The 23,336-nt window shown below is 31.9% G+C and overlaps 1 protein-coding gene across 1 annotated transcript in view; it reads left to right on the forward strand.

Annotated features, from left to right (window-relative positions):
• SYNE2 (spectrin repeat containing nuclear envelope protein 2) overlaps window positions 1-23,336 on the forward strand; it is a 389,516-nt gene that overhangs the window by 135,692 nt on the left and 230,488 nt on the right. The window contains exons 25-37 of the mRNA XM_051973670.1: window positions 351-477; window positions 2,216-2,373; window positions 5,671-5,818; window positions 6,707-7,317; window positions 10,627-10,806; window positions 11,770-11,920; window positions 14,934-15,092; window positions 15,519-15,680; window positions 16,397-16,498; window positions 17,925-18,125; window positions 19,102-19,273; window positions 21,305-21,417; window positions 22,978-23,180. Coding sequence (XP_051829630.1) covers window positions 351-477; window positions 2,216-2,373; window positions 5,671-5,818; window positions 6,707-7,317; window positions 10,627-10,806; window positions 11,770-11,920; window positions 14,934-15,092; window positions 15,519-15,680; window positions 16,397-16,498; window positions 17,925-18,125; window positions 19,102-19,273; window positions 21,305-21,417; window positions 22,978-23,180 — 2,487 coding nt within the window. The remainder of the gene's footprint in view (window positions 1-350; window positions 478-2,215; window positions 2,374-5,670; window positions 5,819-6,706; window positions 7,318-10,626; window positions 10,807-11,769; window positions 11,921-14,933; window positions 15,093-15,518; window positions 15,681-16,396; window positions 16,499-17,924; window positions 18,126-19,101; window positions 19,274-21,304; window positions 21,418-22,977; window positions 23,181-23,336) is intronic.

A 23,336-nucleotide genomic window follows, 5' to 3' on the forward strand; every position in this document is an offset into this window, starting at 1 on the left:
GAGATAATAATTGGCTTTTTGTTAGGTTCAAATGAGGTAATAGTTGTAAATCTCTTCACACAGTGCTTGACACTTAGTAGGGGCTTAATTCTTGTGTCCTTTTTTAAAAGCACTGATTTTGAGCAAAAGATAAATTATGAAGGTTTTATATTTTGATGTACTTTTATTATGCTTTATTTATGTTTGTAAGAAGTCCATTTTCTCTAACAACTAGCTCTTAATTTATATATGGAATTCCATATGTGTAACTGAGGGTGAAATTTTCATTTTAAGGTATTGCAAGTGTGTTTTGGCTTCAGTAAAAAATAAAATCCCTTTTTTCTTCATTAATATCAATTCTTCCTTCCTAGATATGATGCACAGAGAGATAATTTAGAGATGCAATTACAAAACAACAAAGTCAGAGTTCTTTCTGATTTTCCTAGTGAAAAGGAAAGGAGTATCTCGTGCTTACAAGATAAATTGACAGATCTACAGGTAAATGGTTTTAATCAGTATCTTTTTTTCCCTGTTTGTTAGGAAAAAGACACTACCACTATCCATGATTATAGACTTATAGTATTTCATGTGACCTCTCCTATTTGTTGAAGAATTGAGTGATTTCTCCAAATATTGACTCACATGATATTCTGCTTTGTTGTGACATATCTCTTATTTGTTCTTATCTCATAAAGTGAGTTTTGGTCAAAGGCAGTATACAGAAGGAACTTCAGGATAACAATTTATCACTCTTAATGGCACAGATAGATTGCAGTGTACTGGCAATTTGTAGTTGCATATGAGAAGCAAAGTTAAAGAGATTACTTAAGAAATGCTTGATGCATTAGATTCCTCCTTGAAGGGAGGAACTGGTTTTGCTTTTCTTTGCCTTACCAGTACTTAGCATGCTTTCTGGAACAAAAGTAAGTGTTTAATAAATGATTAACAAAAATGCTTGTTGATTTTGGTTGGAAAAGGAGGTGACTAAATGTGTTGTTTTATTTGGCCATGCTTATTTGTTTCAAGAGAGGATTCATTTTATGGGGTGGAGGGTGGAATGTAATTGGCAAAGGATCATGAGAGGCAATGATGCTACTCAAAAAAGAAGAAAAGAAGGGTTTAAAAAATTCGCTGAAGAAACAAAGAATTTTTGAGTGAGAAAAAGAAACTGGATAACTTTGAAACTAGCATTATATTTATTACACATATATATATACACACATACCTTTATATTACATATATGTTTATTATATATGGACATATATATATTTTTATTAAAGCTTTTTATTTACAAAACATAAGCATGGGTAATTTTTCAACATTGATCCTTGAAAAGTCTTCTGTTCCAAATTATCCTCTCCTTCCCCCCACACCCTCCCCATAGGTTGTATAGATATATTTTAAGCCAAGCTTTACATAGTAGAGATTTGCTAATACATATATAACCTCTTTTTTTTCTTGTATAAAGAAGTATTCAGATTTTTTAGTGTTTGTCAGGTTCACAAAAACAAAAATATTAAAAAGCTATAAAGCACTATTTAAAGAGAGACAGGCAGACAGAGAAAGAGACGGAAGGAGGGAGAGAAAGAGTAGTCATGAATAACCTAGTAAATGTTTTAACAAGTGGTTCTCAAAAAAAAAAAAAGTATTCACAACACATTTTTTCTATCATTTTATTAAATCTAGATAATTAAAAAAATCAAGCTTTGATTCTTTGGCATTTTCTGATTTACAAAGTGTAAATGATCCCACTGAAAATTTAATAGCTGGCTCTTATGAGCCAACACGATTTGGCCCCAGCACACCCTGATTATAGTTATCATTTATAAACTAATTTCATTTACTTTTCATCTGATTAATATCAGTTTCAATACCCTCCAGGTTTCTAGATTAGACTACAAAGACCTGCTTTTAAGGGGCAAAGGAAAAGAATGTATTATTGCATATTCCATTATTTGTTTTAAATCATGTCCTTTTTCTTTTGTCCATGAAAAAGGTGATGATATATATTTAAAAAGATATATTGTTCATTACCATTGATTTATATAAAGTGAGAGTATAATTTATTCCATTTTGCACAGAAATATAATTCACTTGTAAATTTTCATCATTCATATGGAGTTTTGCTGATTTTGCCACTGTGCCCAGTTAATAAAATATGTAATTTTGTAATATGAGATTATAATTGTGCTTTTATTAAAATATGTATTAAATAAGTGTTTATGTACTATTTCAGGTTTTAAAAAATGAAACTGATTCTTGCTGGACAGAGTTTGAAATGACTTCATTGAAGTTAGAAAAAATTGTGAGGGACCCAGAAAAGTCTGTTCTTTCTCGAACAAGGGATAAATTAAAGAGAAAAGAGAGTGAGCTCCAAGTGATTCTAAGCAACAGGTACAATGAATAATAAATGTCCTGATTATATAGTTTTGGATTATGATTATGATTTATTAACAGCAAAATTGTAGAGTTTCTAAATTATAATAACATAATGAAAGAAGCCATTTAACCAATACGTGACTATATTTTTTGAGGTTTTTATGCCCTAATACATGGTCAATTTTTCTATAGGTTCCATGAACCACCGAGAAAAAAAGTAAACTTTTTTTCTGTCTCCATTCATTTTTCCCCAAGATCTGTCATACCTAACTTTTCTAACATTCTGTTTACCTTATTAACTTCTTTCTTATTTATTTTGTGGTTTTATTTATCTAGTTCTGAGAGAGCAAGATTGAGATCCTCCACTAGTGTAATTTTGCTGTGTATTCCTTCTTGCATCTCTTTTAACTTCTGTAACTGTATTTTTTAAACTATAAGCATATTGAGCAGTAAATAACTTTTTTCCTGTCATTATTTCAAGGATGAATTATAGTTAAAGTTTCTCCCAAGAATCTTAATTTCTCTTTCTGTTCCTTAATTCAGTACCTACTCTGTTCCTAAGCATTCTACTTGCAGTTTTATAGTATAGTTATCCCTTCCACATTGTGATTTTCCCCATTGTGGTTTCACTATCTGGTGAACTGACATAAGAAATTCAATGGGAATTCGGGGGGAGTTTTGTGGAAGCTACTGACATGTAAAGATTAGTGGGTGACACAGAAAAAGTTTAAGAATTTAAAAATATATGAAATATATGTATGATATACAATATCAACCAAAATTTTACAACATTGTACTCTAAATGCCCTATAAAGGAAAAAAGAAAAATTCAGACTTCTGTAGTACGAAAGGAGGACCAAAATTTTTTATACAGATTTTCCAGATTGTGGGGAGACTGCACTCTTAACCCTGAAATGTGGAAGGGATAACTGTACTCATAGGTTAGCAAATACAAGATAATGATCCCTGACTTAGGGGACACTTTGGGCAAAAGTTTGTAGGCAAGACATTTAATTTCATGTTTAGGGAAATAACTGGTGGCGTAATTTGATGAGATCACAGACTGTATGAAAGGGATAAAAGTGAGATAATCCTTGCAGAATAGATTGGAGCCAGCTTGTGAATGAGCTTGAGGAATTTGTATATTTTTCTAGAGACAGCTTGGAGCTCCTAGAACTTTTTAATAGGACAGTGACATGGTCAGATTTATGCTTGAGAGATAAGATTTTGGCTACTGTATGGGAAGTGGATTGGAGAGAGGAGACACTTGAAACTGAGAGACTAATGAGATGCCATAGTCTTGCCAAGGGCAGTGCCTATGTCAAGGGAGAGAAGGGCACTGTGAGTGATCCTTTGGAGGTAGATACAAAACTTGGTGAGTCAGTGACTAAGTAAGAGTAAGTGAGAGTGAAACATGGAGAATTGATTCCAAAGTTGGCCACCTAGATGACTTAGTTTGGTGGTGTCCTTGTCAGAAATAGAGAATCTAGAAAGAGGGTTGGGTTTAGAGTGGAAAGATAGTGAGTTCCAATACACAACTTTTCTGCTACATTCCTATGCTTCAAAGCTTCTGGAAACCAAGGCACTAGAAAATCTATGTTACTGAGACCTTATAGCTATCAGAAATCTGAGCCTTCTGTCCACTCCATTTACTGGATGTCTTCGTTTAGGTGTGGAGGAGCCAATGGCCAAATACTACCGATTCAGATCCCTATACCAATATCCCTTCTCCCCTTTTGTTTGAAAGAAATCAAATCAATAAAACTCTTGATTACCATAGAACCAAGTATGGGACACCCAATCTTATAAGTGATTCCCCTTCAGATGGTCAATAAATTTCTACCTTCTCATCTCTTAAATACATGGGTTTCCAGATGAAAACTCCCTACTCTTCCATTCTGTTTTCATCTTTTTATCTTAGTTTTATACCTCCTAAGTTCCTATTCTGTTCTCTCTTCTAGTTCTATTGTACCTTCTGGAGTCCCTATTCTATGGCTAATAAGTAAATATTCTTTTTGCCAAAATCTCTTCCCTTCATAGTCTTTTGCATCAATGTTGAGAGAGCTGAAGAGGGCTTGGCAAGCTCTCATACCAGAGGTGTCATACTTTTCTAAACACTCCATACCAGTAGAAAGTTTAAAGCTTGGTCCAAGACACCAAGGTCATCCACTACATCCCAGGCAATCATCAGCTGTCCTGATTTTTGCCTTGCCACTGAACTTTGAGGTCCTTGAAGAAAGGTTAATGACTTTGTGCAGCTCTGCCTCACTTAAAACCAATTCATTTGAAAATGTCATTGTTCTTCTTCAAAAATAAAGGATGAAAAACATTTCTTTTATATTGTTTTTCCTCAGTTTCCTTAATTAAAAAGCATAGATTATAATATTCCCCTCCCCCCCTGCACATAGTTGTTGGGAGGATCAAATAAAATATTATTTGTAAAATACTTAGCACAGTACTGGCACATAGTAGGAACTTAAATGCTTATTCCTTTATTCCATTATTCTTTATTCGTGGAAAGTTGTCTTCTTTATCCCTGACTAGCCTTTCTGATTTAGGTTCTGGCCCAAAACATCTTCTTGTAAGATCAGATCAATAATCTATCAACTCTAATTAGTTAGCAGTTTGTAAAGATTCCAACAGGTTTCTCTTCTCATTCTTCTTGGCACAATAGGTAAGGAAGAGTAACTGGCAGACTACTTATTCCTCACTGCCACTTTCAGACCTTCCACCATGACTGAGCATCCTCTCTTCCTTTGAGGTTCATTACAACACATGCTGTCACCCTATTCAAATCTTGGTTGCAGTTATCTTCAAACCCTCAGGTCATATTCCCCCCTTTCTCAAGAATTTTAATGTTTATCTGCAGGTCTTTCGGTCTACTTTGCTTGCATATTTGGGTACCTTGATATTGCCCTTGGCATACTGATCCTAGGTCTTTATTAAAAAACTCTATTGCAGTAACTCTATGAATACCATTGATGACTTTATATTCCTTCTTATAGTACCCTGATAATGCTTTACCTATGGCTGATGAGACTAACCAGAATTATTTCTTTCCTGAGGATTAGGCTTAAGCAAAGTTTTAGTATATAATGGTCTCTTTATATTATTATGTATTTTTGCTCAAATAATAAAAAGTGAGGGCAGAGACTTTTTCAGTTTGCCTCTATAAACCATTGCCTCATATGGAACTCTTACACAAAGTAAGCACTTAAATATTTGAATTGAACTGAAACTCATGTAGCATTATTTTCCAAGAGAGCTTGCTACTCTGGTTATATCTTATTCCTGTGTTTACTTTTCACATAGGATGAAATCCTTAGAAGCTGCATTAAGATTTGTTTCGCCAATAGAAAAGGAAGCTATTCTCCTCAGTGACTCAGAACAACTCCTCCATAAAATAGACATACAAGAATTTAATCTAACTGGTGTTGATGCTGTTTATCAAAATCTTAAGGTAAAAACAATACTTTTATTCCTATGTATATATGAAAGAATGATCTCTTCAGGCAGATTTATTTAAAATCAGTAAATACAATTTTTATTAATAATTCAGATATAAATTCTAGTATCATTAATGCAGACATGCCATTTATATTCTCAAATTTTTTTAGTTATATCTTTTGAGGGTTGACCATCAGAGGTGATGTGTGTTGAGGTCCACTTTGCTTTCTCAGCACATCAAAATTTCTCTATATTCTTATGATCATTATTTCTCTGTACTACCAGGAGACTTTAACATTTACCCAATGCATCATGATGTATCATGTTAGTTATCTTTTAGACTGTAAATTCCTTGAGAACAAGGAATGTCTTTTGCCTTTCTGTGTATTCCTATTGCTATCACTGTGCTTGGCACATAATAGGAACTTGATAAATGCTTGTGAACTAACATTAGCATCAAAATATTCTTAACATAGCAACTTTAACAAAGACATTTTTGCTTTTTATTATTTGACTCATCTAATTTCTTCAAACTTTCATTTTATCCTCAATGGTGCTGGTTGTTTTTTTGTTTGTTTCTTTGTTTTTGTTTAGGAAGGGATGAGGGAAGGAGAGAGAAGAGGAATAAGGGGAAGATGCTATATAGTTAACAAAAATCACAAACATTTCAGTTATGTCTGTTATTATTTCTTTTTTACATTATTGAGGTATTGGTTTGTTTTCCTTTATTAAAGAGTTTCATGTGACTAATTAGAACATTCCATTCTGTCCATACTCTTGGCTTTGTTTAAATTCCAGAATATTTTTCAAGTTCAAACCTAGTCTCATAATTTTGCTTGTTCATCATTTGCTATATGTCTTTCTTTGCCTGTGTTCTAAAGTATTCTTACCTTTATTTCAGGATATCCAGAGTAGTATAGTGAAACAAATTGAATTATGTAGTAATTTGGAACATCCTGGCAGTGATGTGTTAAATGAATTTAATCCAGTGGATCTTCATGCAACTCAGAGCATTATAGTAAAATATAAAATGCAGTTTGAAGAAATGAACCACAAATTACAGAACACTGAAATGGTCCTTAAAGCTCTTGAGGACTTTTTGGCCTCCCTGAGAAAAGCTAAACTTTCTATTCAGCCTGCAACAGATTCTTCAACATCAGATGTACCTGTGATGCAAGAAAACACCTGGACAGTAGAAAATGTGCAGAAAAAAATTCTACTAATGAAAGGGGAGGCCAGATGTTTGGATCAGCGTATAAAAATGCTTGATATAAGTTTAAAAAATGCTGAGTGCGGGAAAGATACTTGCTGTGAAAAACTCATTGAAATTTTCTCAAAAATGATAGAAGAGAACCATGGCCATAATGAACCTGAAGATTTCACTGAAGAAAACCAATTATTAGAAGTTTTTATTGCCAAAAATAATGAGATCCTTAAAAACATTAAATATATTCAGGACCAGATCAATAAAATTGGCCTCAAAGATCCAACAGTTCCAGCAGTGAAACAGAGGTGAGTAATTACTGTTTATTAGAATCTAAAAAAAAAATGTAGCTTTATGATTCAGTAGAAAGAGCATGGAACTCTAGAATTAAACATGTGGGTTTAGGTCTCAATTCTATACTTCTAGTTCTATGACTGTAAACAAGTTTTTGAACTAGAGATTTTTCATGTATCAAAAATAGGTAAGAATATTTGTACTGTCATAGGAATGTAGTGAGGAAAATGTTTAGCTTTAAAATGCTAGATTTATATGTGTGTATGTATACATATATGTTTGTATGTATGTATTTATATACACATATATGCAACATTTTACAATATGCTAGCTTTAAAATGCTATGTTATATATTCATTTGTATATATATATTCACATACATATTTATAATATGTTGTAATTATTCTCAAATAACTGTAGATTATTTTGTAAAAGTTTAAGAATTAGAGAATCATAAACAAACATGAATAACTCCATGTGCAAATAGGGTCAGAAAAAGAGAATTATACATGAATCTCCTACACATATAGCTAGTTTCGTCTTAATGGATATGTGTGCATATATACATATATATGTATGTGTATATGTGTGTATTATATATCTATATCAGATTTCTCTTACTGGTGCCAAAATTGCCCTACTTGTTCATGTCTCTTTCTGAGCTCTCTTCCATGGATTTTTAAAAAAAAAGTTTTAGTGGTGTTCATTTCTTTCCTTTCTTCTTTTTGTTTTATTGCTCTTACTTCCCCTCTAGTACTCCTCCAGCATCCAATTAAAAGCTTTTCTTTGTAACAAATATATGTAGTTAAGTAAAACAAAACTATGTTATGTTGCAAATGTTTGTCTTCTCACCAATGGACCATCACTTCTCCATAAAGGTTTACAGTACTGCTTCATCTTCTGAAAACATTGATCAGAGTTCTTAAGTTTTTCAAAATTATTCATACAATATTTTGATCATTGTAGAAATAGGTTTCCTAGTTCTGTTCTCTTTTCTCTCAGTTAGTTCATACAAGTCTTCCTAGGTTTCTTTGAATTTATACCTTTCATAATTTCTTATGGTGCAATAATATTCCATAAGTCATATACCATTATTTATTTAGCTATTCCTTTATGGATGGGTACCCAATTTGTTTTCCAGTTTTTTGCTACAACAGGAAAAAATGCTGTTACAATATTTTGTTCATTTTGGTTCTTTTTCTGTCTTTGATTGTTTTGCTCACAAGGTTAAAGGGTATACACAGTTTAATAACTTTGGATGTGCAGGTTTTAAAATAGTTGAATAACTTCACAGTTCCACTACACTGTATTGCTGTGCCTGTTCTCCCTTTAGCCCTCCAGTAATTGTTATTTTCTATTTTTGTTGTCTTTGCCAATTAGATAATTTTGAAGCAGAATCTCAGAATTGTCTTATTTGCATTTCTCTTACTATTAAGGGTCTAGAATGTTGGCCATATACACACATATACACATACAAGTATATACACATATTTTGAGAGAAAAAGAGGTGGGGAAGGAAGGGAGAGAGAGAGAATGCTGTTCATTGATTGAACTTCTTAAGAACTGTATCTTTTTTTCCTTTGACTATTTGCCTATTGGGAAATGGCTTGGTTTCTTTTATATTTGTATCAATTCTTTTTATTTTTTGGATATCAGACTTTTATTAGAAAAATTTGCTGTAAATATTTCCCCCACTTAACTGTTTTCTCTCTACCACTACTTTTTTTTTTTTTTTTGATTGTGCTGCTTTTGTTTTTTCCAAAAAAAGTTTTCAATTTTATGTAACCAAAGTTGTCCATATCTCTTGTGATCTTCTCCTTTGTTTGGCCCCAAACTCCTTCTTTATACCGAGTAGTAGAAAATATTTCCTTCTATTCACCTCTAATTTACTAAATAACTTTAATAAATAACATATATGACATATGTTGTGAAATGTCAATCTAAGTCTTTTCCTATATTCTTTCTATTTTGTTTTCTTTCTTTCAGAATTGAATTCCATTTATTCCAAATAATTGATAAAGTCTTTCTAACTAGAATGCCATAAAATCTGATTAGAATCTAGTTATTTTTCCAGTAATTTTTTTGGTAAACATTTCCCAATTACATGTAAAAAAATTTAAACATTAATTTAAAATTTTGACTTTTTAATTTTCTTCCTCCCTCCCAACCTGCCCCTTACTTGAGAATTTGAAACTAGGCCCAAATATTTATTACTGGTGACTGCTTAAAAAAAGTAGTGACTATATCTGCTGTTTCCCCTTGTTTATCTTTACATTTTCATTTTTTAATGAAAAACATCCATTATCTATCCTATATACCTCTTCTCATTCTCAAAGTGGAATGGAAGAGCCTTAAAATAAATATTCCTAGTTAATAAGCAAAATAAATTCTTTCATTATTCATTTTAGGTTTATACTTTTTTGATTTATTTAATATTTTGCTACTATGTTCAGTTGATTTTGGATCTTGTTTACCTAATCTCTTCTAAATTGATCAACTTTTCTATTTGAAAATTAATACTAATTAGTTTAGATGATTTTGCTTTGTACATATAGTTTGTGATCTGTTACACTTAGGTTTCTTTTCCATTTAAAAATATTTCAATTGTGAATCTTGTACTTTTGTTCTTTCAGAGTAATTCTGTTATTATTTTGAAAAGTTCTCTATGTAATCATTTGGTAGTATGATATAACACTGATTCTATAAATTAATTTAGGTATTATAATTTTGTTATATTAATTATGTATTATAATTTTTATTATAATGCCCCAACCATGAGCAATTAATTCTAATCCAATTATATTAGTCTTTCCTTCTTTTGTAGAGCATTTTATGATCTTAGTCATATAATTTCTGCATATGTCTTGAACTCCTAGATGTTATCTATTTTCTATAGTAATTTTGGGTGGAATTTTTCTATGTTTTTTGCCGGATTATGTTGGTATTACAGAAAGATTGATGATTTGCATGAGTTTATTTTATAATCCATTAATTGATGAAATTATTCATTATTTATATTCATTTTTAGTTGAATATCTAAATAAGTGAATGGAGTACTAGGCCTCGAGTCAGAAAGACCTGAGTTTAAATGCTACCTCAGGTATTTACTAGCTGTGTGACCCTGAGCAAATCTCTCTGCCTACCTTCTTTTCTTCAACTGTAAAATAGAGTTAATAATCTCAATTACCTCATAGAGTTGTTGTGAGAATTAAATGAGCTAATATTTATAAAGCATTAGCATAGTGCCAGGTATATAGTAGACACTATATACGTGCATCCTTTCCCCCTTCCCTAATTGGTAAATTTTTTTTTTCATAACCTAGGATCAAATCATTGACCAAACTGGAAAAGGATCTGGATTACTATGCAGGGGAGATAAACTACCTCCAAAAAATGGCTAGTTCTCTTCCACAGTTGAAAGATGGAAAAGGAGAAATCCCAAGTCAACAATGCCAGGAGACAACATGTTTATGGGAAGATGTGAAGTCTTCTGTTGAAGAATGGTAAGAATGGCACAGATGCACAATAGAAAATATATTCAGACCCCCTTAAAATTATCTGTTTGAAAATAGAACAGCTATAATGCAGGAAATTAGGTAAAAATGTTATTATTTTATTTTTTCCCAGAAATCCTTTGTGTAGAACCTAAGTCACCTAAAACTGGTTCATTTCATCTTTTATAAATTGTTGGATCTGGGTAGAATAATTGTCAATATAACACTATAGCACTATCTGAATTAGTTACAATTTAGAGAAATGAAAGTGAATTGTTAATATGACATTTCAAAAGTAGTGTTCTTTGTCAGCCCATGTATCTTGCTATAATTTAGCAAAATACAGTCATTGTACAAACCTTTGTCTTTGTGAGTTAATAGGAAATTCACCCCCTGAGTAATGCTAAGAATTGACCATTTTAAGAGGTTTATTTTGGACAGATGATGAAATCAGAATTATTCTTTAGTGTTTCTTCCTGAAGTTAATAATAGATAATCATTGTTACCTGTATGGTTGGTCCAGAGAAAACATTAGTGGGTTGATTCATCTTGGAATCTGCTAATTAAATATAATTGCAGTGATTTTTTTTAGTCTTAGTTGGTAAAACAATGTTGTGAAACGATTTAAACAGGAAAATTTCCTATTAAGTAGTTAATTAATAGCTAAGTTAATTAATAGCAGCTAGGTGACATGGTGAAGAACACTGGCTTTGTGTGATCCTTACTAGCTGTGTGATCCTGGGCAAGAGACTTAATCCTGTTTGCCTCAGTTTCTTCACCTGTAAAATGATCAAGACATGGAAATGGCAAAACCCTCTAATATTTTTAAGATGAAAATCCCAAAATGGAGTCATAAAGATTTGGGCATGACTGAAAAATGATTGAACAAAATTAATGTTTGGGCATTTGCAAAGGGAGAATTGTATGTTGTTAATCAAAATGTATTTAAGGATAAATGTTTTCCTTTCATAGCCTTGAACAATGCCAGAGAGCAATGGATCTCCTGAAGCAATATCAGAATTGTAAAAGTATTCTGACTTCTTTGATACACAAAGAAGAGAGTGTGATCTCACTGCAGGCTTCTTATATGGGAAAGGAAAATCTAAAGAGGAGAATAGCAAAGGTGAGCTTTTAAATCATGATTGACCATATTAACTTCTGCAGTGTGACAGTTGATGACTTTTTCTTCCCAAATAAGCGGGGACATTATTTTGCCATTTTTCTACTTGTTTTCTTGCATAACAGTAGCAAAAAATTAAAGTAGAATCTCTGTCAGGGAATGTTAAACTATTAGCATAGTGCTAAAAAGAGTAAAAGATGCCTTTAGAGTCCCAAGGGCAAAATAGGGGATTAATAAGTTCTTCTTAAATGAATGCAGGTAAATGAAATCATTTTAGAATCTTTGCCTTTGAGGATGTTACTAATGAGTATATTCACAGGATCTCCAAATATTATAACCAGGACTTGAAAAATAAAGTCTAGCAGAAACTTTGTTTTATTGAAAAGAGCAAAGCCCAGAGTTCTAATCCTTAAGCAACCTTAAGCAAGTGACTTACTTAAACGTTCTCATCCTGAATTCTTTAGTCTCTAAAATGGAAATAATAGTACTTACAAATTTCATCTCGTGGCATTGTTATGAGTCTCTAAGATATGGAGTAATGCTATTCATTCTGTGATTTTGTGATCTTAAGTCTCTTAAAGCTTAAGTTATTACTATTTCTCTTGGTTTTGGTCCTTTGAATGAAGTAATATAATACTGTCTTGTGGTTCTGAGTTTATGTATGCTTGCTGTCCTTTTCACCAAAGATGATCGCTAATTAATAGTCAGAAGCTATAGAGTGAAATCTTTTTCTGACATTCACTTTGATCCAACATTATTACACTTTCAGGATTATTGCTTTTAACTAGGGAAATTTCAAAAAGCCCAGTTCAAACCAACTTATTCTGTGGGATTTCTGTTGTTTGGAAGATGTCTAGAGGTCTAAGATGCCTCTGAAGTTGTTTTAAGAGTCACTGCATGATGACTTTCATCACTTCTCTTACCTCTGTAAGATCACCTGCCGCCAAACCCCTGGAATTCCCTTATGCAACCAGTAGTTTCAAGTAACTGTATGAAAAAATTCCCCAAAAAAGGAAAAAAAAGAAGATGAGAATTTTTAATTAATTCTGAACAATACACTGTTATATTTTATAATGATTAGTTCTCTACTTAATCTTTTAAGTCTACTCTAATATATTTATTTTTCTGATCTTTGTATTTTAAAGTACTTAAGTTTATAATAAAGTAGAACATTTATATTAAAAATACTATTGGAGAAGTTTAAAAACTGAATAAAATTGATGTCCTTGCTTCTTTAGTGTTCCTTAGTGTTAGTTATACCTAGAATGTCTTTCCCTCCTTTCCCTCAGTGACCTTTCTTCAGGACTTCCTCTGTGAAATTTTCCCCTATTTGGAAAAGACTTTTTCCTTGAAAGAAGGACCTTGTTTCTACTAGTCTTCTTCAGTTATTATAATTTCTTACATATCATTGCTATTTATTTATGTTTTGTATTCCCTACTTTCACTTGAGGTTCTTAGCTCCATTCTGCTTCTCTTCTTCCCTCTTTCTCTTCGCTTCCCCTCATTCTCCCTTTCTTTATCTCATTTTCCTCCTATTTCTCCTCAGCCCTCTCCTTTTGAGCTTGTTTTTACATAAATAGCTTATTATAGTGAGTTCATAAAATGTAATGTCTTTTTGAGGGGTGTTTTAAAATTTGATAAAATGGCTTGTGAGCCTCTTTTAAAAACTTATTAAATTACTGACTTTTTAATTGGTGACATTTCTAATTTTTCATAATAAAATGATGCAATAAAATCATTATTATTAATTTTTGTAGGAGATTTGAATATCTAAGTCTACTGAATACTGTTAATTTTTTTCCTCAAAGAGAAAAAAAGCAAACAACCTTTTTTCCCCAAGTTTCCTTAAGATTCTTGAAAAACTTTTCTTGTAATCTTAAAATAGTTGTGCCATTTTAAATATACATTCAGAAAATGATTAGATCATCATGCTTGTGTGACTAAAATTCAATACGGCTCTGAACTTTTTTAGAACCTTTGAAAACTGAGTGTTTATCTGGGGTATAATGTCAATTTCCCAGCCTCACTGAGAGACAGAACAAAAGAAATAATAGAAAAATAGAGAGCCAGGGGATTAACAAACTTTAGGAAATGTCAGAAGAAGACTTTTTTGCCATCATATAAAACTATCATTCATCATGAAACAAGAAACACAATTCCTGTCTCTTTTTACAAGTTCTGTATCTTATTCTTTTCTTCCAGGAATTAGCTGTGCTTTTGTAAAAGTAGACTCCATTGTCTATAGAAAATGCTATTATTTGTTTTGGTCAGATTAAAGACACTAGATGTCAGTGTTTTCTAGTTTTAAGTATTGGTAGACTGAGATTGGTGGATTCAATAAAGTAATTAACTTTGAGTGTACTGAAGTTACGAGTGTATTATTTTGCTCTTGAGGTTTTTAGTTGTGTCTTTTTGGTAAAAGTTATGTAGTTTGCTCCCTAAGTTATTTTGTAGTTTTCAAAAATTAAGAGAAAAACAGAGTGAATTTATATTTCTTACCATACTTACATAGAGTGCCCAAAAGATGTGAATGTCAACGATCACTTTTGATGCTACTCAGTTTTAAACATCTTAGGCAAGAAAAATAGTTTTATAAAAATTAAAAATATTTTTAATTTTTAAAATTTTTAATATTATTTTATTTTTTCAAATAAATCATTTTTAGATTTTCAATATTCATTTTTGTAAGACTTTTGTGTTCCTAATTTTTCTTTCTCCCTCCTTTATCTCCTCCCACCCAAGATAGCAAGCAAGATATTCATTAAATTTGTGCAAATATACATACAGATATATATACTCATTGTTTAAGATATCTGAAGAGTTTTAGAGTTATGGGTAGAACCAGTTGGTGATTTAACAGTCAATGAGTAGAAATTCTATTACTACAATGAACTTTTACAATATTACCTTATTTTAAGAGTTAATAGTCAGCTGATAATTGTATTAAAAGGTATAATTAAAATTATAATAATCTTACACACAAGGGCCTAAAATGTTCTGTATTCTTTTTTTATAGATTGAAACAGTCAGAGAAGAATTTAACAAACATTCTGAAGATGTAGAAAAAATAAACCAGATCTGCAAAAACTTGCAATTCCAACTAAACAAAATGATAACCTTTGCAGAACCTCCCTTTGAGAAAGAGGCTAATGTTATTGTGGACAGATGGCTTGACGTATGTGACAAGTGGGAATTTTATCTAGCTGTATTATTTTACTCATACTTTTTGAAACATATTATTTAGAATAAATTGGACACTATTTTACTTCTAAAAGAATGATAGCATATTGTTTGTAGCATTTACTGAAATATAAATTGAAGGTATTTATATGGAGTCTAAAATGAACATCTTTTTTATGCTTCTGAAGTAATGATCAACTGCATTTAAATTCATGTTAATTGTAACAAATTGCCACTATTTTTTTCAGAGAAGTTACTGTGAAGAAAAAGCCCAACAGATAATTTTATTCATAAGTAACATAAATTATTTGATGAGTGAAGATAAACCCAAAGTGTTATTTTAAAAATATTGCTGTCTAAAATGATGCTTTTCCTATTATTTCATTATTAAGAATATTATTTTGTCTTTAATTTGTGGCAGATAAATGAAAAGACAGAAAATTATTATGATAACCTGGTCAGGGCTCTAGCCTTGTGGGAAAAACTTCTTAATTTAACAAGTATAATTGATGAATGGATTGAAAAAGTGCTTAGAAAAGTTGAAGTCCATCAGCTGAATGACACAGAAAAAACACAATTGCAGGTAACTATAGAGAAATAAATGCCTGAAATTTGGGGATTAAAAGAATCCATTATCTGAGAGTGTCAAGGAATCATACTTCTGCAATACAATTTAGAATTAGGCACAAAGGTTTCTAAAGATATGATGAAACAGGATTGTCATCTTTTCTCTGGGATAGATACATATAGATATATATGTATGTGTGCATATACATACATGTATTTATTTAAAATTATATTTGTGAATGGTTACAAATTATATTCTGTTAACACACACATGGAAAACCCTTTCAGCAACACTTTCCACACTCCTTTCCCACCAAATACTTTGAGAAATAATTTGAGATATTTTATAAATTAAAATTCATGATTCAATTCTTCTTTCCTTTAAAAGAACTTAGGTAGTACAATGATAGAATGCTGACACTGAATACAGGAAAACTTGAGTTTAAATTTAGACTCAGACACTTATGTGACTCCGATCAAGTCACTTAACCTCTTCCTGCTTCAGTTTCCTCATTGTAAATGAAGATGGTAATAGCATCTATCTCTCAGGGTTGATGTGAGGATAAAATAGGATAATATTTGTAAAGCACTTTGCAAACTTTACAATTCAATGCTATATAAATGCTAAGTGTTAAATTATTGATGTCTGCTATTGATCTTTGGAAGATAAGATATGAATAAAATTTAAATAAAGAAATGTTAATACCACTATTTTTAAAAATTTTGTTTTAGGAAGAGCTAAAAATCCAAGAGCAAAATAGTGCCAAATTTGGTATTAGATTGGCTGAAATAGAAGATCTCCTTCAAATCAGTGAACCACCCCTTGAGTTACAGGTAAGAGAGTTATTGCTTAAAAGTCTTAAACATGTGCCTGCTGTATCAGTAGTTGTAAATTTTCCCCATATTTTATTTCTTTTCTCTTTACACAAAAATAACATAAATTGAAATTAATATAATTTTTCCCTTTTCAGATGATAACAAAATGTTGAAAATTATTTAAAAATAATTATATTCTCTTTCATCAAATGCATTATTTTTTGTGATTGTACCTTTTTTATTCTTCAGTAAGGAAATTTTTTCAGTATCCCTCATGTGAAGAGGGAATTAATATTATAACATTTAATGTTAACATTTACATGATGTTTACATATGTTTTGTATCATTTATATCATCTAATACTCACAGCAGACCTATGAGGTAGGTACTACAGATCAGATCTCCATTCTGTAAAATCCCTTGATAATTTAGATAACTTGTTGCAAATCTCTTCAGACTCCAAATCTAACTATCTTTCCATTACTCTTTTCAGAGGCTGCTGTGTGATGCAGTGAATAGATTAGTAGAGCCAATAAGATCTGAGTACAAATCCTTCCTCAGACACTTACTAGCTGTGTGATCTTGGACAACATACCTAATCTTTTTCTGCCTCTGTTGCCTTATTTGTAAAATGGGTATAATAATAGTATCTACCTCCATGCTCAAATGAGATATTTATAATGCTCTTTGCAAAAGTTAAGATACGATGTAAATGCTAGTTATATAACGTTTTCATTTCAAATAAAATACATACAGGTAGTACTTCGAGATTTACAAAGCACTTTCCTGAAAAACAATACAGTGAGGTAGCATAAGTATTTTATATCCCATTTTATAAAGGAAAAAAAAAATTGAGGCTGAGAAAGGTGAGCTATCTACGATTATGTGGGTCTTTTCCTAACTCCAACTTTACTGTTATTTTATCCCACAACAATGCTCCTCAGCTGTCTCCATAGATGGTATAGAGTGTATAGGGTGTCCTAAGAGTCTCTGCACTCTTTGTAAGTTTCACAAAACTTTTACTTGGAGAAAAAAATTAGTTTGACCCATTGGATCTTCCTGTTTATCAAGAAAAACTATAATTCTATTTTGGCCAATGAGAATATTGATAGGGTTATTATAGGTATCTAGATAAAATGTATTTTAAGTAAACATTTCAGTGATACAGAAGAATTAAAATTTGCTGCTCAGAAAAAGAAAAGGTTTGAATGCTACTTTCTGAATTTTTTTTTTTAAAACCACCATTTTGGATGGCTATAGCTGCAAAAGAGAAAAATAGAGATTTTGGAGGAGGGATAATGAGATCTAATTTTGAAGAAGAATTTAAATAATTTCATAATGACAGTCTCAGTTCATTTCATAATAATGCCGCTGTCAGGTAATTTAGTTGGAAAAAAAAATTCTATTACTTCATTGTTTTTTGTTTTTTTTTTTCTAATTTCAGGTCATCAAGTCATCTCTTTTGAACAGAATAGAAAAAATAAAAATGCATTTAATGGACAAATCCAACCCGAGTGAACTCAGTGGCAGTACAGCTGAGCTAAAAGAGGACCTTGACCAGGCCAAGACACAGATTGGAATGACTGAATCTCTCTTAAAAGCCCTGTCTCCTTCTGACAGTTTGGAGATCTTTACAAAATTGGAGGTTCTGTCTGCTCTATTTCTCCTATAATTCAGATTCTTTTTCACAGTTAGTCTTGGTCCATTTAGATTAATTAAAATTGATAGAAGGAAACACTAAAGGTCATTGGAAAGATGAGAAAAACATTTCATGCATATGGAATACTTTCACCTTCAGATTATTTTACAGATGTTAACTAATTATTACATCTTAAATTCCTTCACCTTTAGATATTTGCCAGCATAGAGAAAGCAATTCAACAATAACTCTTTTTAAAAGCAATATTGTTTTGCATATATTCACCTTTTTCAAAAATCTATCAGTGAATGAATAGGTGAATTAACAAGTAGCAAAACATTTCTTAAGCATCCGCTATACACGGGAGTACTGGAGCTATATAGAAATGTGAACCCTTCCCCTCATCCCTTTTATATCTTCTTTTTATGTGTTGTCTTCCTTCAAAGTGTGAGCTCCCTGAGAGCAAGGAATGTCTTATGCTTTGTATCCCTAATACTAGTATTGGGCCCAGCACAAAACATTTTGCACTTAACTAGCTTTCATTTGACAGAGAGAGAGAGAGAAAGAGAGAGAGAGAGAGAAAGGAAAACTGTGACCAAAGAAAGGAGTTTAGATCTAGATAGATGGCAAATTGACCCATAAGGAATAATTACTGATAGAATTGGTTTAGTTGCTATATTCAGAGCAAGGAGAAAGGTAGGAGGATGGGATATGAAGTAGGTGTGGGACTTGGTAGATACAATGGGCTAGACCCTTGTTCCACTTACTCATTTATCAATCAAAATAGCTCAGCCACAGGGCACATATTCCAAAACTAAGAGATTTAATTTCCAAGGCACTGAAAATATGGTTTCTGGAAGTTCAGCCAGTAGATCAGTTTCAAGTAGCAAGATCCGGGGCAAGATGGCTTTGGTGAACAGCTGGATGGGGTGTGAAGTCTAGTCTAAGATCTGTTTGTCTGACTTTCTGTCCATCTTTCTAGGAGATACAGCAACAAATTCTCCAGCAAAAGCTTAACATGACACTTCTTGAGAATCAAATCGGCTGTTTGACTCCTGAACTCTCTGAACTGAAGAAGCAGTATGAAAGCATCAATGACTTATTTAGTACTAAGAAACGTACTTTGCAAGACCACTTTTTCAATCTATTGAATGGTAAGCAAAATAGTAATAATGAACTAATGTTTGTATAATGCTTTAAGGTTTTCAAAGCACTTTAATTACACATATTACCTCATTTGATACTTCTTATTATTTGGTCATTTTAATCATGTCTAACTCTTAATGACTCCATTTGTGAGTTTTCTTGGCAAAGATACCATAGTGATTTGCCATTCCTTCTGCAGCTCATTGTACAGATGAGAAAACTGAGGCAAACAGGATTAGTAACTTGTTCAGGATCTCACACCTAAGTAAATGTCAGAGCATAGATTAGAATTCATCAAGAGGAGTCTTCCTGATTCCAAGTCCAGTGCTTTATCCATTGTTTCATCTAAATTACCCATGTAGTGCTTAGAATTATTAGATTAAAAAATCAGATATTTCTCACACCAAATCCTGCCCTCTACATACTGAACCAACTAACTACCTACAAAGTTTTACTCAGCTTTGGTATGCTTTTTTTTTTTTAATAGTATTTTAATTTTCCAAATACATGCAAAGATAATTTTCAACATTCACCTTTTTCAAAACCTCTTGTTCCCAAATTTTCTCTCTCCTCCCTCTCCTTCCTCCCCAAGACAGCAAATAATCTGATATAAGTTAAACATATTCAATTCACCTTTGATATATTTTAATGTATGTCTGATAATCTGAATGGAAATTCTAAATCAAGATTCATCTTTAAAGGAAGGCATCCAAGAAGGAGAAGTCTGAATTTGTCATTTTGGTTTTTGTAGAAAATTTGCTTGAGAATAATTGCTTAGTACTTGGGGGGGGGGGGTTTAGTTCTGTTAAGTCTTTAACTAGCAGTGTGACCTTAAACAAATAACTTAACTGAATGAACTTCTATATCCTCAGAGGCAACTAGTGGATATGAGTATATGGATATATCAATGGATAGAGTGTTGGGCATAGAGTGAGAAAGACTTGAATTCAAATCTGACCTCAGACATTCTAGCTATGTGACCCTGAATAAATCACTTAATCCTGCTTGTCTTAGTTTCTTTATGTATAAAATGAGTTGGAGGAAAAAATGGCAAAACACTCTAGTATTTTTGCCTAGAAAACCTCAGAAAGGGAGTCATGAAGAATCAGATATAACTAAACAACAATGCTATATTGTCATCTCTAAAATGAAAATGTTGTACTAGATAATTACTCAAAGGCTTCTGCCAACCATAGTCTCTGGCTCATCAAATATATAGCATGATCCTTCCATGCAATAAGATTAAGGTTATATGATTTGAAGCCCATATGTATTTAAAGTTGTGGGTCTTATAATTTGTCCCATGAATACATTTTGGAGATGAGATTTTGATTCAGATGGTATCATATGTGGCATAAGGAATTCTAAGTGAGGAAACTCCCTCACCACGGGTCCTCAAATGTTTCTATCCTCAATTGACAACAAATCAATTCAATAAACATTTATGAACTGCTTATTGCATGCAAAATGCTCTGCTTACTACTCAGAATAATACAAAGTTTAGATATGATGTTGTAAAGTATTTAGAATTTTCCATACAACCATTTTAATCTTTTGTCCAGTTGAACTCCTTAGAAAAACTGAATTTATTGTGGTTCACAGAAAACATATAAGTAATTATATATAGATACATATAGGTATATAAACATATAAGTAACATAATTTTCCATTCAACCATTTTAATCTTTTGTCCAGTTGAACTCCTTAGAAAAATCTGAATTTATTGTAGTTCAAAGGAAATAATATAGATAATTATATATAGAATAGATATAGAAACATATAATCTGTATAATTATATAGAGACATAATATGTATATGAAGATAATTATAAAACATACTATATAGATGCACATATAGATATATAGAGATAATCACACAACATAATAATACATTATGAGCATAGAATCCTTTGTCAATTTCCATTTGCACCATTAGCCTGGGAGGCTTGATTCAAAGTTGTTCACATTAACAAGTAATATTAATTATTCCTTCTTGTATTAACACATATATGTATATAAACTTTTAATGCCCTTTTGCAGATCAGTGCAAAAATTTTGATGATGGGTTCAGCAACATTCAGTTGTCCCTTAAGGAGTGTTTTGAACCACCAGACACTAAAAAGAGTGTGGAAGAAAAACTCCAGAAACTTAAAGTAAGGCACAAATTTGTTTTAATAGTTTTTGTTTGTTTTGGAGTTATTGTCGTTGTTGAGTTAGGTTTGGGGGAGTTTTGGGGTGAAAATAATGAAAAGATTGGTGGAGGCCTGGTATTCAAGATCTAAGCAGATAAGGGTAAGGAACATGAAAGCTAGAATTTTAAGTGGAAGATAAGGGAGATGACTGCCTTTCCCTATATAGAACTCTGCTATCCCACATCTCCCTGGTCTGTATTAAGGCAATAGACTGGTAATGCTTTCTGGCCAATCCACCAGCTAGCATTTATTAAGCACCTAATGTGTATTGGGCATTGTGCTAGGTGCTAGAAGTATAAAGAGTAAAAAACAAAAAACAAAAAAACAAACCCTGTGGATAATTATCTTAAATTCTAATATTTTAACAATTTGTTTCTATTAATTTCTCTATAAAAATTTTTACTCTAGTCCCTCCCTTTACCAGATACCTAAATTTAAATGCTGTCCAAAGGATGGAAGTATCTGATTTGCTTTCCACAGGTATGAATAAAAATCTGAAGCTTCTCCATGAATATTACAAGTTAAAATTTCAAATTGGTTTTGACTGGTTTGTTGGATAGATGAAGATAATCCAGGATTTAAAAATAGGGTACATAATATAGGCCCTAAACCTACTTCCTACTTTTCAGGAGGCTCCTGAAATATATTGTCATATCTTTCTACCTATGGCCATTTTTCTACTGAATCTTTTATTAGATTTCTTTTTAAAAATAGCAATTGAGGGGCAGCTAGGTGGCATAGTGGATAGAGTACAGCCCTGAAGTTAAGAGGACATGAGTTCAGATCTGGTCTCAGACACTCAACACTTATAGCTGTGTGACCCTTAACTCCAAGTCATTTAACTCCAGTTGCCTCAGCCAAAAAAAAAAGCAGGTGAAAGTAAGGATAAAGTTATAATAACACAATGTCATTAACTTGTGATTTTCCTTGGGTAAGTTGGCTGTATTCTGTTTACCTTTGGCAAATGATGCTTTCATCTTTCTTGAGAGTACTTAAGATGCTCTGTTTAATTATCTGCCTCAGTAATATCTTACTCATGTGCTTATTTTATTAAAGTAATCTCTTAGTTTGTGCAAATGGCATGATATCTGCACTTTAACATTTAAAATCTAAGCACTTAACCACAATACCTGATTTAAAGAAAGTTTATTAGAAAAAAGCATTGCTTAGATTCACACAGGGAAGTATTTTCCAGAATGTCAAAAATGCATACCTATATTGAAATGTCAGTACAAAAATCAACCCCTGTGTCTAAGTAGAAGTGTCATTTTGATCTTTCACCATATTGGATTCTTTGCATCTCTACAATATTCCTATTATATAGAAAATCAAGAATTACCATTGTTACATAGTAGCTTATTTGGAGATGCATCTCATCTATAGTCTGGCCAAGGAAAAAGAACTTGCCAAGAGAAAGAAAGTAAAAGGATTAAATGCATAACTATTTTTTCTCTGTGTGGGTCTATCTCTCTCTGTCTCTCCATCTTTCTCTGTCTCTTTTTATCTCATACTTTTATTAAGGATTTCCTGACCTTTGAGGGAAGAAACAAGGACATACAACAAGTAGAAACTGCACTGAATAATGTAAAAAAGCATCTGCCCAAGGCAAGTGTGGAACAGCTGAGTAACTGGATCATGACTCAGGAATTGGAACTACAGAAAATGAAGTTCACATGTGAGACACAAGCCAAGGGACTTCAAGATTGCTTACAACAATTACTTAGGTAGTAAAAGAAGTGTGTTTCTATACATATGTGTTATAATTCTTTAAATGATAAATTGTTTAATCATTCTCATATAGATGCTGTCTTAAATATAATGATCGATAGGGTCAACATTGATGCACGGAGATCACATGAGAGTTATTTTTACCTGGAGTT

The sequence above is a fragment of the Antechinus flavipes genome, chromosome 2 (assembly GCF_016432865.1).
Source record: "Antechinus flavipes isolate AdamAnt ecotype Samford, QLD, Australia chromosome 2, AdamAnt_v2, whole genome shotgun sequence".
NCBI lineage: Eukaryota > Metazoa > Chordata > Mammalia > Dasyuromorphia > Dasyuridae > Antechinus > Antechinus flavipes.